Consider the following 15,865-nt stretch of genomic DNA (forward strand, 5'->3'; position numbering starts at 1 on the left):
TGCAGGCCACCTTTCTGAAGAGGCTGGTACATGGCATTTCTTGAGCTAAGGCTCTTTAGATTTAAAGGCGTTTGGTTCCAGGGCTAGAGGCCACTCCGAGTCCCCAGGCACTTGCAATTTCCTCCCCACAGCCCTAGGAACCCCTCTCCCCTGCCCCCAAAGAATCAGAGTTGTTTCTCTGGCCCTCATAAGCCCGGATGCCAATAAACCCAAGCAGCTACGCCCCCATCTTGGGGATAAAGTAGTAGATGGGGAACCGTGTGCTTACATAACTTTAGTAAGGACTATAGAAAAGCTGTTCTATGTAATAAAATTATGCAGGAAGTATGTAGTGTCTTTTCATCTTGAAAATGAAAAAAAAGCCAATATATTTTATAATTACAGCTATATAATCTATTTTTATATATAATCATAGATTTTTATTTCCCCTTCAGAACTGTAGCAGTGTTCTTAATAAGGCTTACTGTCAGTCAAACATTCCCTTCCTCCCCAAATAATTACAACTTTGAATGTTCAATAGCCATTCACATCAACTTCATGTTATAACTCACAATTAAGACATTTATACAATAAAAATGTACCAGTCTTAAATTACTAAAGTTAGCATATATTATTGCAATCTAACATAGCTTGATCTAAATTTGCTACACCCCTAAAGAGAAGTAGCCACTTCAGTAAGGGGAAACATTTATTATCATCATGCATTAGATACTGTAAACAAGAAAATAAATAGGGTTTTTGGAACTATCTTTAAAAATTTTAATTAATGAAAATAACTGCAAGACCATTCAGATTACTGAACAACATTAAAAGAGCCACCATTGAAATGGCTTAAAATAAATAATTGCTTTTGAAAAATGAATATAAAACTAGTTAAACAGTGATTATTAAGGTGCTACCTTCATCAATATGACAAGCAATTAAAATCTAAAAACATTAGTATTGAGTTTTTAAAAAATAAACTGACTTAAGCCAAAAACAATGACAGCAATATTTACTCAAGACTTATTTTCATAATTATTTCCTAACTGACTGGTGTAAAAACAAAGAGCTCAAGGCCTCACCTTGGTTTGCTCACTGCTGGTTTTCTACCTGCTGAATGAAACTAGACTGCAGACTACATAAAAGCAGGAACCAGTTGTCGTCTTCACCATCCCATAGCACTTAGCACCTTGCGCAGTGCATGGGCCAACAGGAGGGGACCAGCAAATACCTGAATAACTGAATCAATGAAAGACAAGAGTAAAATAACTTTATTGATTTTTTTGCAAATCATTCTCTGTGCTCAAACTACTAGAAACTGGCAGCTCTAATTTCTAGAAATATGGATTTAAAAACCTTATTCCAGTGATGGAAGGACCTGATGTGTTTGTCTCTCTTGCTTCTCTCTCTCTTTCTCTCTCTCTTCCACACACACACACACACACACACACACACACACACACACACACATACACTCACTCACAGTAATCAAGACTGCATGAGTCCAAATTACATTATGAACTATGAGATGTCAACATTATATAAATAAAATTTAATAGTGAAAAAAGTGATCTGGAAGCCCTGTGAATTTTTACCCTACACATTTTGGAGGACATCACATGGGTTAAGAAAAACAACAAAATTGCATTTGTTCAGATAATCATGTGAATGTTTACATACATTTTTGGTTATTTATTTATAACTAATTTAATTTACATTTCCTCATATTAACATATACTACTGTTTAACATGAAATCAAATTATGCCAGTGAGAAAAATCCTCATAGTACTTTCATTGAGTTGCTGACTCTAAGAAAACATTGAACATGAATATGTACAAAAAAGGCATCGGAATAAAACAGCATGTGCACTTTTCAATATTTGTAGTTTGATCTTTACATTTCTGTCTGGAGAAAATGGGAACGAAGCCCAGGTTTACCATGCTAAGATAATGGTTCAGATGACTGCCATAAAAGAAGTACATACAGAACAATGAAAACAAATTCCATCCTTAGGTTCCGTGATTACTGAGAGGATTTCCCTTGCCCTAAGTGCTTTTATTATATTTCTTACAAATTGGGGAGCAGCAGCTTATCACAGGTCTCCACTACTGTGCATTAATGATGGAATCAAAACAACACAACAGACTCTTAAGGATGAGAGGACTGCAGAACAACTAGAAGTTAAAGTTTTATGCTTCTTCTTGCTCTGGATAATTTAGAATTTTGCGGTGTGCCTGACGTAAATATTGCTGCTGTTTGAAGTAAACCTTGAATGCTCCTTTTATGGCAACAAAAGCAATTCCACCCTAAAATAAAAAGGAAAATGAGGTTTTCATATGGCAGATTTAGAGAAACATAATAAGTTTACGCAGATCACAAAAGACATAGGCATTGATGCTAGTACAGTGACTGTAAATTAAACAGTTCTCTTTTCAACGAGGGGGTGAGATGGGGGAGACACTACAGGTAACAGGTCAGAGACGCCTGCCTTGTTATCCTATCTGAGTAATCTTCTTTCCACTTTGGTATGTCAGGGGGAATGCCTGGGCACGACGTGCAGGCTGCCACCAGAGGGGGAAATGAAAATAATAATAATAATAATGACATCAAACAATATGAGGGCTTACTATGTGCTAGATCTTCAAATTAATTATTTCATTTAATCCTCACAATAATCCTGAGGCAGCTACCATTACTATCTCCATTCTACAGGCACAGAGAAGTCATATTTGAGTTAGGTTTCTCAGCAAGGCAGTATCTGTGCTAGGATTTGAAGGGGGCAGTCTGACCCTAGAGCAGAAGCTCTTCACCACAATCTCATTGGCAGGAGGTCGGGGGTGATGATTCATGCACATTCCAGGAGAGAAATCACCCATAGCAGTTCCGGGAGGCCAGAACTCCTACAGTGGCTCCTCCCCTTTTTATTGTTATTGGATGACAGTGGGGATCAAGCAAGTTAAAGGCACAGAAGCCACAGAATATTTATACAGTCCTATCGGGTTTCTTTTAAAACAAATATACAGTTCATTCTCTTTTGCATAGTCATGTGAAAAAAGTAATATTAAATCCATCTTACCAAGATTGTCCTTTGTAAATTAGAATTAACACTACTAAACATCAGTTTACCAACTATTGTTGCAATAGTAGGAAAGACAAGGGCTCCACACAAAATTCGGGTGGCAGAGACATGATCTGCTAAAGGATTAGCCTCAGCTGGAATTCGAGGAACAGGACAACCAATTCCTAGAGAAAAAAATGCAGAGTATTGTACTTATAAATTAGAATAGCTACAATATATTTGCATGCTAGGATTCTCCACAAGATTAATTTGGCATGCTTGTTACAACCACAATTAAGGGCCTTACCTGGAAATATACTGTTCAAAATTTGTAGTTTATTTGAGTATTTGCGCCATAGTCGAAGGACATAATCCTCCCAGCGAATCATTTTGCCTAATATCAGCATGACAGGAATAGTAGGAAGTCCAATTAAAAGGAATAAAGGATCAGCTCTCTCCATAACATCCAGACCTTCTTTATGGCCTACAACCTGTGAAACAAAAATAGCATTTGCTAGAATCATTTCCTTATTTAATGAAGGGATGTTGCATGCTTGAATTGAGCTCAATTCATTTTAGAGGAAATGCTAAATGCCAAAGGAATACAGAAATAAAGTTTTAAAAATAAGCTGGAAAGCTATTAGTCCTGATTTATTTATAAGAAGTGTCTCTCACTCAAGGGGTAAAAAAAGCTCCCAAGCGATTTCATATTACATTGGAACAAAAGCTTTAAAAATGGTTGATCCCTATTGATTATATTTAAATTCAGGGGAAGGGAACTTCTGGTTCTTGCTTCCATTCCTCTTAATTGATTTGGTTAGAATGGGCTATAATTTTAGGTCCTATTTGTCTTCCAGCTAAGCACTGTTTTCCTGTTCTTCCTACTAGGAGGTAAGCATAGCCAGCCAAGGGGCAGGATAGCCCAGGAGATGGTCTGAAAGCTCACTTCTCGTTGGCTCTTTCTCAGTGGTGTCTGGGATAGAGTGAGGTGTCTCTGGCTGGCTAAATGCTTGCTCTCTAGCCTACCACTCCTAAAATGCAATTTCAAAGTCTGGATTTGGGGGACTACAGTAAGGACTTTTGGCTACAGGTACCAGTCATTTTTTCCAATCCAGAAACCCTTGGGTGCCTTATCTATTGGGTAATGAAGCTAAAACAATCCTTCCCCTTTCATCTGGGTTTGGGGGTTATTTCTCAATTGGTTTAGATCCCAGAGGGCAAGAAGTACATAATTAATTCGTATTTGTGAATCTCCATACTTCCCTCCCCAGCAGAATCCTTTCATTTGCTAATAAATCTTGGCCTAATACTCCTCTCAACGTCACAACTTGTTGGTCAGCTTCTTATTTTTAACTAGACAGTTTCCCTGAAAATTCTCTTTCAAAGGTCTCAAATGATCTCCCCTTTAGCCAGAAGTCTCAACTACTCAAAAATGAAACGTAGGGAGACAGTACTATAAAAGCCTCTATACAATAGTTTTCCTGATCACACTGGAGAAATAAGTCAGGAATAAAAAATTAGAAAGGACCCTGTCTGTATTTTTGATAGGGACGGGGGAAAAAGAAGGAAGAACAGGAAAGGAGAGGAGGAAGAAAAGAAGGTAAGGAAGACTAAAAGCTGCCAGAGACAATATATACTCATAAAACAAGCTCACGGAAAAGTAAACGGGATTTTTTTAAAAAACGAGATGCCCTTATGTCAGCTATTATGGCAGATTTTTTTTTTAGGTGGACTACAAGGAGATATGAAATAAGGCCAAGCTGAGAATGGTCAGGGAAAATTGAAATTGTAGAATATTGACTTGATCCAGGTAAAAATATTTTATAACAGTATGTGGAGAAGACCGAAATGGGTGCTTTTAAAATTTCAGCTAGGGATAGAGCCCAGACTTGCACTTGGTTAACTTATCAACCAACATGTAACATTAAAGCCTCTTCCGAACGGTCAAAAACCATGGTGTCACACCTGGTACTCTTCTGTGACTCCAGGTAGAAACCTAACCACTTCACATCTTACGGGTGAAAGAAAACTGTTTTGAGTTGCATTAAAGTGAAACAGTCTGGTTCAGAAGAGTGTATAAACCCTAACCCCAACTAGTGGCAAAAACGGACTAGCCCAGAGACTGTCTTTACCTATTGTATCATTTTATTATTTTCAACATAATGATTACTTTACTGTTATAACTAAATACAATTTAAACATTCTCAAAATGTTGGCAAATAAATTCAGAAATCTGAAAAATTCCTCAGTTGGGTTATATATTCTTTTTAGAATTTAGGGTTTAGAAATATAAAGCAGAATGAATATTCAGGTATGGACTATAGTTAGGGAAAGTTTATTCCTCACGGACAGTAGTAAAAACCTTACAACCAAGCACCTAAGAATGAGGAAACAAAAAAAGGAAATAGAGCAAACAGTGAGCAAAGGCTTACTGTCCCACGTGTTACAGCTAAAGCAGAGAGAGATTCTCTGTGCTCAAGCTGAGGCGTACCGCGCTCGCCTGCTCGCATGCATGCATTCATTCACCGGAACCCATGACGTGCCAGACATGGGGCTAGGTGCTGGGGATTAAAGGGTGAGCTAAATGGATGTCTTGTGGAGATAAGAGATAATCAAATAAGCGTGCAAATATAAATGCTATAAAGAAAATAGGATAGTACAACACCTGTAGTATGCCACCTGCTACTATAGTCAGACTCAAGGACAGAAAATGAAAGGTGAATCAAGCAATGAGGCTGACTTAACTTTGGTCAATGCAAAGTCAGCAAACCTTGTGTATGATCATGTACATTCTGGTTTCATGTAGCAAGATTTATAAACAGATTATTTTTAAGACTTTAATTTTGGGATGATATTCAGGAACTATAGAATTAATGCCTTCTCTAAGAGTTTGTTATCCATGTATAAAAGGCCTATGGAACTGTAGGTTTAGGGAAAGGTTTGTATGTTTTCCTGCGTAAAAGCTAGAAGCTAGATTTTCATATGGAGCTAGGCCTGTAGTTCACCAGTGCTGAAAGGCTAAGAGTTCTAATTAAGTCCTGGTCTTTTAAAGCACTGCCCATTAGAACCCTATTTTAATGAGAGGATGGAACAGTGATGAACTAATAGGTTTTCTTAGTTAGAATTTAGGATAATTAAGTGTAGTGTAATTAAGAATGGACAATGCTTGTGGGGGCTGTCTTTATACTAGTGCCAAAGTGGAACTAGGTTAGATATTAAGGTTCCACTGTTCCAGGATAACATGTTCCAGCTGCCTGTGGGACCAGGTCTCCCTTAAGGAGCCGTAGATTAGGGAAAGGAATCCTAATGCTTCTTCCAAGATTGCAAGGATTAAACGTATCAGTGATTTAAAGGTGTTCAGCCAGTGCTGGGGAAAAAAAGTTAACTACCATGTTGTCTTTTCAATAAAAATATAAGTAGAAGGTCCCAATATGAATCTTTTTGAGTAAAAAAAAAAAGTATGTGTGCGTGGAAGAATATATATATTTTTGCATATACATAAAGAAAAAGCTGGAAAAATGTATATGGAACTAATAATAGTGGCTACCTGGGAAGGTGAGGGAGAGCCTGGGCAAATGAAGGACAGGAGTAAGAAGACTTTTCACTAGATAGCTTTTTATATATTTTCTTATTTTTAAGCCATGAGAATGTTATTACTTGTTCAAAATAATCTTAAAACTCATCAAAAGTAGCATCACTGAATAGAGTAAAATAGTGAACCTGCATCACTGTCACTGCTCCGTAAGTCACAGCTGTCCAATAGATAGAGCCAACCATTATTCCTGCTGCAGCAAATGGACAGGCTTTTGAGATCAGTCTGTCTGCAAGATCCAAGACATACACAACGGGACCTATGATACAAAGAAAACAAGTAAAGTTTCAACACAAGGCAAAAAAAGAAAATGACTTGTTCAATACTTTTCATAGATCTGAAATATTTTTATGAAGTTGGATGTTCTAATGCTTTAGAAATAACTGTGATAAATGTGATGGGAGCCTAGATTTAAATAGATTTACAATTTCTCAGTCATTTACATGAATAGCTAAGTTTTACTTTCTAAATTCTAAGAAATAGCTTCTTTAAATTTTTACCTTTATCAGTAAACCAAAGATTAAAGCTTCAAACACAGTTGCTTCTTATAAAGGAAATAGCTCTCTTCTTTTAATCACATTGGCTGCTACAGAATGAAATGGCTATTTCAGCTTGCTCTTCCCAAATAGTTCCTGGTCACAATTAGATTCTCTAGTACTTGGTAAGAATAACATTTCTTTGACTTTACTCATTATTATTTCCTTGGTATAGTGTGCGTAGGTTACTAAGGCTATTTTCTGTAGCTACACAAAGTCAATCTATCTTACTTTGATTTTCAATATGCTATTTTTAGTTGAGTATTATTCTCTAACAAACTTCTTTTAATGATCATGATACCAGTTTTTATGGCATTCTAACAGCTGTGCATGCCAATTGTGCTTCTATTATTATGTGCTTAATTGTGAAATTTGGTTACTACTTCCCTATGGAATTTATTTGGAATAGTTACATTTGGAGGTATGCTAATAACTTTCATTAAGTCCAATATAATTTAGCTCCAGAATTTTCCAGAATAGTGGAAGGATCGTAGGCCTAAATTAGAGCAAGGCCTAAAGAACTGAATATCTAAGTTTAACCAAAGGAATATGAAACCTTCATTTAGTAATCATCATATTTGTTGAAAACCCTCTAACTACAAACTATTAGTTGAGACATTCTCTTAGAAATGTGTAAGAGTTATTACCTACCGTATGGGGGCTTACAATCTACAGGATGATGCTGTACACAAAACCAATTTATTTTAATTGTACAAAGAAATTAGCATAGCAATATGATAAAATAATTAAACATATAAGAACAAGCATTCATCTATTGAGCCTCTGATCAACACTTCCCCCTGATCACTGGAGCCATAATATCACTAGTCACTGTGTAAAGAGACCACATTGTGAAGCAGAAAGAAAGAACACTACGAGAGACATGAAAGAACCTATGATTTAAATTTAGCATATTTACTTACTATCGTCAAATTCTAACTTACATAACATTTAAAACTATGACCAAGTATCTTTTGGGACCTGAGATAAAGTAAACCTAGTTCAGCATACTGACGCTACATCTTCTAATAATAGATAGCATTCCTTGAGTGTCTACATGATACCAGGCACTGTGCCACAGGCATTTCATGCATCATTATTTAATCTCATAATGTAGGGTTAATCTTTAAAATAGGCAAATTTGCTAAGTTACGTTTATAACTTCCCTGGAAGGCACAATAAATGTCATTTTAGTGAGTCACCAAAGATCCTTCAAATGATGGTACTAAAAAGTTAAAGACAACACTTCAACTTTCATATTCTCTGATTATTCTTTAATCAGGAAATTGAAGGCACATGAAAACAATTACAGACTCTACAGCATATCACACCCATCTGAAGTCAATCCCTTCACGTATATACTAGATCCCATCCTCTCTCCAACTCAAAGCCACAATTCAGCAATTCTCTCCTACTCTCCCCCGTAACTTTCCCCCTAAACGTTGCTGGATGATTTCCATCAAGCAAACATACTATTATTTCTTCTATCTTCAAGAAACTCTTCACTTGATCCTTCTTCCCCCACTGCTCCATTTCTTTGCTCCCTTTACAACAAAACTCATCAAAAGACTTGTTTTCACTCTTTCCTTCATTTCTCTCTTGAACCTACTCCACTACAACTAATCATGAAGGTCACCAACAATCTACACATACCTAAATCCAATGGTCTAATTTCAACCTTCCTCTTATTTGGCCTATCAGCAACATCTGGCACAGATGTTCCCTTCTTCCTACTATATGGCTCTTCATTGCATTTCTAGGACATCCCTATCTCTTGGCTTTCTTACTATCTCTCTAGCCCAGGGGTCTCCAAACTGCAGCCCGTGAGCCAACTGCGGCCCGCAATCCATTTTTTATTGGCCCACAGCAAATTCCAAAAATATATTTAGTTTACTTAAATAAACCAGGTGAGGCAATACGTACTTCACCTCGAGTGAGTGGCCCGGCTGTTTGTGTATTTTACCGCATATGGCCCTTGGTAAAAAACGTTGAAAAAAGTGTGGACAGCCTTGCTCTAGCCATTACTCACCCGTCAGTCTCCTTTGTTGTTTCCTCATCTTCTTGACCTCAGTGAGCCCACCCTGCCAACTTCTACCTCACCACACTATCTGATTACTCTGTTCTAGCTCTACTTATTGTTTCTACCTATTAGAATAGGGCTTGGGAAACTATGGCCCATGGGCCAAATCCAGGTGGCTGCCTGTCTTTGTAAATAAAGTTTTATTGGAGCATTGGCTACATACAAAACCTAAGTCTGTTTTGTTTTTCTTTACAGAAAGAAAAAGTTTGATGACTCCTGAACTATAACAAAAGCTCCAAAGGGAAAATTTCTGTCTTCCTTTTTCATTATTGTGTACGGAGCCCAACTGATAAGACTATATTCTACCATCAGAATTTATAAGGAAACAAGGTATTTTACATGCTTCCAATGTAAATATACAAGGGCATGTAAAGGTTTAAACGTTCTACCCTCTTCTTTTCAACTGGGCACTTGGAACTATCTATTGATAAAGCAATTTAATTCCTAAAAAAGTTGGATAAAACATAATTCCTAAAAAGTAATCCATCACTACCTTCCATGAACATCAACAATCTACAGATGTCTGAATTCTTTCAAGATCTCAGAAGGTTCTAACACAATGAGCTCAATTTTCAATTTTCTTCCTGAATGATTCAATTTTCTTCCTGAATGATGTGAACTTTTTGCAGAAGCAAAAAACAAAATCCTCCCTCTTTTTTGGAAATTTTCTACACATGCCTTGGGTCATATGCAAAAGATTTGCTGGATTAAGAAACCAGCTGCATTTTATAGTCCCTAATTCCAGTTTTTCTAACAGAATTCTGTCTAGGATTTCGGCTTAAGTTTATTTTGCCTAAACCTTTCAAGCCTCTTCCAGACAGACTAGTCCAGGATTAGTTTAATAATTAAAAGAAAGTTAAATGGTAAACATACCATTAGAATAATACACTGCCACCCAAGGAGGGGAGGTATTTCTGAGAGCTAACGATTATTTAGGTTAGCTATTGAATGAATAAGAGCAATCACTGAAGTCCCATGGATGACAGTCCCTAAATCATACCCTACTATTAAGAAGCTTATCATGTGTTTCTTACTATCCCATACCTTGGGGGTCACAAAAGCAAAAGAGCAACAGTCACTAGATTCTTCTTATTGTCAAATTACAGCACAAAGAATTATGGAAAGTGAGGAAAAGCCAGACTCTAACCCCTGAAATCTTTATTTCTAATAGGGAGGAAGAAATATGAATAAATGTACCTTACAAGTTAAATATATAAGGGCATAAAAAAGTTTCAATATTTTAAAAAGGCATTACTGAATTTTTAATGCCTCAGTGGGCTTCATCACTTATGTTTTCAACAGTATTGTATTTACACAATGGATGGCAACTGAAGAAGCTTTGTATAAATATGTTTTGAAAAATCCAATAATGTAAAGGGCAATAGGGAAACTTGCAATTAAAAGGAAATCTAGGGTGGCCGGATAGCTCAGTTGGTTAGAGCGCGGGCTCTGAGCAACAGGGTTGCCAGTTCGATTCCCACGTGGGCCAGTGAGCTGCGCCCTCCGCAACTAGATTGAAGAGAGCGAGCTGGTGCTGAGCTTCCGGAGGGGCGGCAGGTTGTCTCAGTTTATTAGAGCGCGAGCTCTCATCAAGGTTGCTGGTTCAATTCCCTCCATGGGATGGCGGGCTGCGCCCCCTGCAACTAAAGATTGAAAACAGCAACTGGACTTGGAGCTGAGCTGCGCCCTCCACAGTTATGTCAAAGCACAGCTACTTGGAGCTGATGGGCCCTGGAGAAACACACTGTTCTCCAATATTCCCGATAAAATTTATTAAAAAATAAAAGGAAATATACTGTGAATTCTTTTGTACAATAAAGAAGGTTTTGTAAAGAAAATAACCACACCCTAATCTTTTGGGTAAATTCAAATTTTCACATTTCAGATTTGAATGACATCAAACAGTGAACTGAGAAACTATTGGGGAAACTCCTAAGTCCATTTCTACTGAAAAAGAAGTGATCAATTTTATCTGGCATCTGCAAACGTAGATTTGCTGCTGCTATGATTTAAATTCAAGTCTATATGTATGCATAGTGTAAAAGGCATATCTTAGGAGGTAAGAAATTACTGAATGAAGGGCAGGTAATAGTTAGTGTTCAACATTCCTAGTACCTTTCTTACAGATAGAAAGGTATCCTCAAAAACATCCCTGACCAATTCTTGAAAAATAATATCTGTATGTTATGAGTGCTATAGTTTCTAACACAGAACATAATTTAATGAGCATACATAGGTGTTTCATAAGATAACCTGGAGTTCCCATAAACTCCAAGGTTTCCATTAAGTTGCCAATGGTTTATACAAGAAATTTAACAAGTAAATAGACTGCTTGCAGAAGCTATTCAAGTTTTTACTTAGGTTATTAGTGGAGGTTTGCTTTTTACTTTGCATTGAACTAGCTCTGATCAACTAAAATGCCAACTTGCTAATAAGCCAAAACATCAACCCCACTTTCAAATTCAGAACTGTCCAGAATGCAAGTTTTGGAGGCCAAAGAGTCCAATTAATATAGTTCTAAACTTTTATTCTTGCTCCGACTCTCCTTTTTGTTGTACTCTATTTCTGGAATGTCCTGTCTCTATTTTCATTAAATCTGCATGAAAACCCAACTTCCCAATGAAAACTAACCTAACGTGGTAGCGGTTGACTGACTGCTCTACCCCACCCTGTTCATATCCCAACAGGCTTCCTTTACATACTATCCCACAAAATGCACTTACCCCTTTGCTTGTGCATAATGTTAGTACTTTGTGTTCTTGTTCATTATTTGTTCAGTTGGCTCAATATCCTTTATGTCTGTCCATGTCAGCACCATCTTAGATTGAAAACTCCCAGGGGGCAGGGGCCATGTCTGTTTAACTCGTTTTGTACAGTGCCTAGGATAAAACCATGTACAGATAGGTGCTTAAAAAATGCTTTTTGATGATGATTGGCATCACGCAGGGACTCTCTAGGCCACAGCTATCTCAGCACATGGTACCTGGCAGTATATTGAGGCACTTTGATTTGTTCCACAGGGCACTAGAAAATAATGGCACAGGACCTAGCTGTAGCACTGTGGCAAGTATTTGACTTAATCCGTTGTTAAAAAAGAACTTTTAAAAAAGGTTATTAACTATATGGTCCCAAGTTAACAAATATAGATTTTATTGAGGACATGAAATAACATCACAGCAACCAACCCAATTAAGAGTTAAAAGTCTGTGTGAATCCTGATGGGATAGTAAAGAATTTTAACTCTAGCATTCAATACTGTTTTTAAACACTAGGCTTTGGAGGCTAGGTCTAAGAGCCTCAAACAAACTTATGTAAGTTTCATCTTTGCTTAACTTGTAGCCTGAGATTTTACCATTTTTGTGTAAGAACAAACATCCTGCAAACCCAGGCTGTAAGTTACACTGCTTAATAAGAAGTTAGTCAGTAGCTTGTAAACAGAGAAGGAAGGCTATGTCCTTGGACAATTTTTTAGATAACTAAACTAATAATAATTGACTAAAAAACCCTCAAAACAAAACAAAAAACAAACAACCTTGAAGAATAAATAAAAGATCCAGAGTGAAAGCAGATGAGTACCATTCCTCCATTTGTACATACACAGCCTATTACCATGAATAATAACTAAAGAGCATCATAGTAGTTTTATGATTACATCATTTGTGCCAAGGAAAAAAAATTATCCTAAGAACAGAATAGCCCATAGAGTATTTGTGGGTTACAAGGTCAACTACTAAGTACTTATTAAGCACCTACTGTACATATAACATTTTACTATGTACTAAAATAAAGTAAATAAAATTTAACACACTAGCCTCTGCCTCCAAGGAGCCTACAAACTAGTTAGGGACAAACAATAAACACCATTAAACAACTGAAAAATTTTAAGGCAAAATTAACAAATGTATAATAGTATGGTACAAACATTACATGTATACAGATACATGTTAATGAAATTTTAAGTAAAAATTATAAAGGTTGTGAGGCTACAAAGAGTTTTTTAATTGCCATATGTATATATTTACTAATAAACAGAAGTGAACCTTAACCTAGACTTGAAGTCTATAATTTAAAACAAGGGAATGCTAAAAGACCTTTTAACCAGAGCCAAAAGAATTTATTCAAAGGGTTTATATATTTTTTAAAAGCTGGTATACCAATAAGGTGGGGGTTATTTGATAAACCTTGACCAGATCTTTGAAAAACATGACACAACAGGTAGGCAGTAAGTTCCTGGTGAAAGAGATGCTAAAATGAAAAAGATATTTAAGGAAAACTAATGTTATAACTAATTATTTAAAGTCAGAATAACCTTGAATAGAATCCACAAGATTTTATATTCAGAGCAAGTACAAAGAGAATGCAGTATCAGTCTAAAGGAGCTTAATATAAAAGACAGTTAAGTTAGGAAAGTATCAAGAAACATTAAAACTTAGAGAAAAGACAATGTTTTACTTATCTGCTTTTGGAGAAAAACCATGCCTAGGGTATTAAATTCTTTGAATTTCAAAATAAAAAGCTGAGAAAGTTCTCTAAGGTGTGATGAAAAAACCACCACCATCAATTGATACATAAAGCCATGGCAATATTATGAACATACTACATACGTGCCAAGGAATTAGTACACCTTTTCTTTAAACATACCTATATTTTCCAAATTTTCCATTGTGAGAATATAATTATTAGTATATTCTCTTTTATTAATAACAAAAAGTACTTTTTAGAGAATAACAAAGGATTATCATAAAATTCAGGTAACCATAACCCTGAGGAAAGTCAACCCTACATTACTGTTTCATTTTCTTTTTCCTTTTATATGAGACACTCTTATAATCTTCCTTAGAAGGTAACATAACAAGGTGGGTGAAGATTAGGTAGGGTCTGCTGTGTGAATCTGAGAAATTACTATCTCTGGACCTCAATTTCTGCATCTATTCAATGAAGATACCTTAGTTTTTGTGAAAATGAACATAAAGCACACGAAGCTCTTGGTACAATATTTAATAGAGTACAATGTCAGCTATTCTTTCAAAAATGGTAAAAGTTAAGCATGATAGAACTCTGTGATAGGAGGTATAATCTAAGACATTGTTTGAACAAAAATTTATGGTGTACAGCTCTGGTATAAAAATAAAAACAAGACTGTTTCAGGAAATTTTTAGGTAAGAAGTAAAAGATAAATCCTATTTGCTTAAAAGATCTGGGACAAGGAAGAAGAGGAAAATTCATGGAGCCAGGAAATCTGGGAATGAAGAGGGAGAAGGAAGACAACACATTTACAGAATTTAGATCTATAATTAGTAGTTACTTTTTTTTCAAGACTATGCAATTGTTTTGGACCTAGAATTCAGCTATCTGTATTTATATATAGTGTGCACCCAGAAAGTCTCACTGTTGAGAATACTTCTTAAAATTAATCTACTTTTAAATCTTAGTGAACAAGACCAGCAGAAATCCAGCAATAAACACAAGAAATCCTTATTTTTGAAAGTATCCTGGGGCAGCAAGTTAGCTCAGTTGGTTAGCCCGGTGCTCTTAACAACAAGGTTGCTGGTTAGATCCCCACATGGGTCTTGAGCTGCGCCCTCCACAACTAGATTGAAACAACTACTTGACTTGGAGCTGATGGATCCTGGAAAAACACACTTAAAAAGATAAATAAATAAAAAGTTAAAAAAAAAGAAAGTATCCTAGTCATTTGCCTCATAATATGGTAAATAAATGAAGGCCAAAGAAGATGTAATGAGATGTCTAACTACAAACTGATAACAGAAGGGTATTCAAAGACTGAATCACTATGGAATAGGACTTTAATTTTTAAATTGAGTTCTCATCCTTTATAGGAACTTAGATATAAAGCAAAATAAAAATACATACTTCTGATAGCTCAGTGTAAATATTATTTAGAAACCCTCATCAATATGAAGAAAGCACTTGAATTCTTAAGTCTACACTGGATTTTAAGTTGTGAAATAAGCCAACAACCTATTTTATGATAGCAGTCAAAAAAGTAACAGATTGAATTCCTGTTGTAATAGAGGGCCATGTGGTTAGAGGAAAACAAAGTAGACTATTCTTAGAGTGTAAATCACAGCTTAGAAAATACTAAAAATATAAAATTCCCTAAAATTGAAGCCAGGAAGAAATTTTTGATTTGGGAAAAATATATTTAATACTTTATAGCATTGCTTTTCAATCTACAGCATTCTTACTTGCATTACAACAGTTTAGTCACCTCACTCATAAAGAAACAAATTAAAACTGTATCTTTTCTTACCTAACAGAGTGACTAAAATTTTAGTTTGTCAACACATATTATTGGTACAGTTGTGAGCAAATAGGCACACTCCTTTATTGCAGGTGGATATACAAATGGGATAATACCTATGAAGGGGAATTTGGCAAAAGCATATGTGCAACTAATTCACCCTTTGACTTAAAAATCCCTTCTCAGTTCATCTTTACATGAATATTCTAGTTAATAAATGCAGAAAAAATGAAAGAATTACAATGTAATTCTTATGTACCATTTAATAAAATAGTAGATCTAGAGGCAATGAATGAAAATTATCACTCTGCTAAAACCAGTAGGTGGAAGCTCACAGGGAACTTTACTGG

The 15,865-nt window shown here is 36.0% G+C and overlaps 1 protein-coding gene across 2 annotated transcripts in view; it reads right to left on the reverse strand.

Moving 5' to 3' along the window:
- Positions 1-1,235: 1,235 nt before the first annotated feature.
- The window catches only part of MARCHF5 (membrane associated ring-CH-type finger 5), a 42,448-nt gene continuing 27,818 nt past the window's right edge, over positions 1,236-15,865 (reverse strand). Inside the window, exons 1-5 of one of the 2 annotated variants that reach the window (XM_081073963.1) lie at positions 11,974-12,129; positions 6,763-6,893; positions 3,350-3,533; positions 3,061-3,227; positions 1,236-2,290 (exon numbers count right to left, since the gene is read on the reverse strand). In XM_081073963.1, the coding sequence (XP_080930089.1) occupies positions 2,174-2,290; positions 3,061-3,227; positions 3,350-3,533; positions 6,763-6,893; positions 11,974-11,989 (615 nt within the window). In that variant the 5' untranslated portion in view covers positions 11,990-12,129 and the 3' untranslated portion in view covers positions 1,236-2,173. Of the gene's footprint in view, positions 2,291-3,060; positions 3,228-3,349; positions 3,534-6,762; positions 6,894-11,973; positions 12,130-15,865 lie in introns of those variants that run through there. The other variant, XM_081073962.1, reaches the window with a different exon arrangement.

Source organism: Rhinolophus hipposideros (genome assembly GCF_964194185.1).
Source record: "Rhinolophus hipposideros genome assembly, chromosome: 15".
Taxonomy (NCBI): Eukaryota; Metazoa; Chordata; class Mammalia; order Chiroptera; family Rhinolophidae; genus Rhinolophus; species Rhinolophus hipposideros.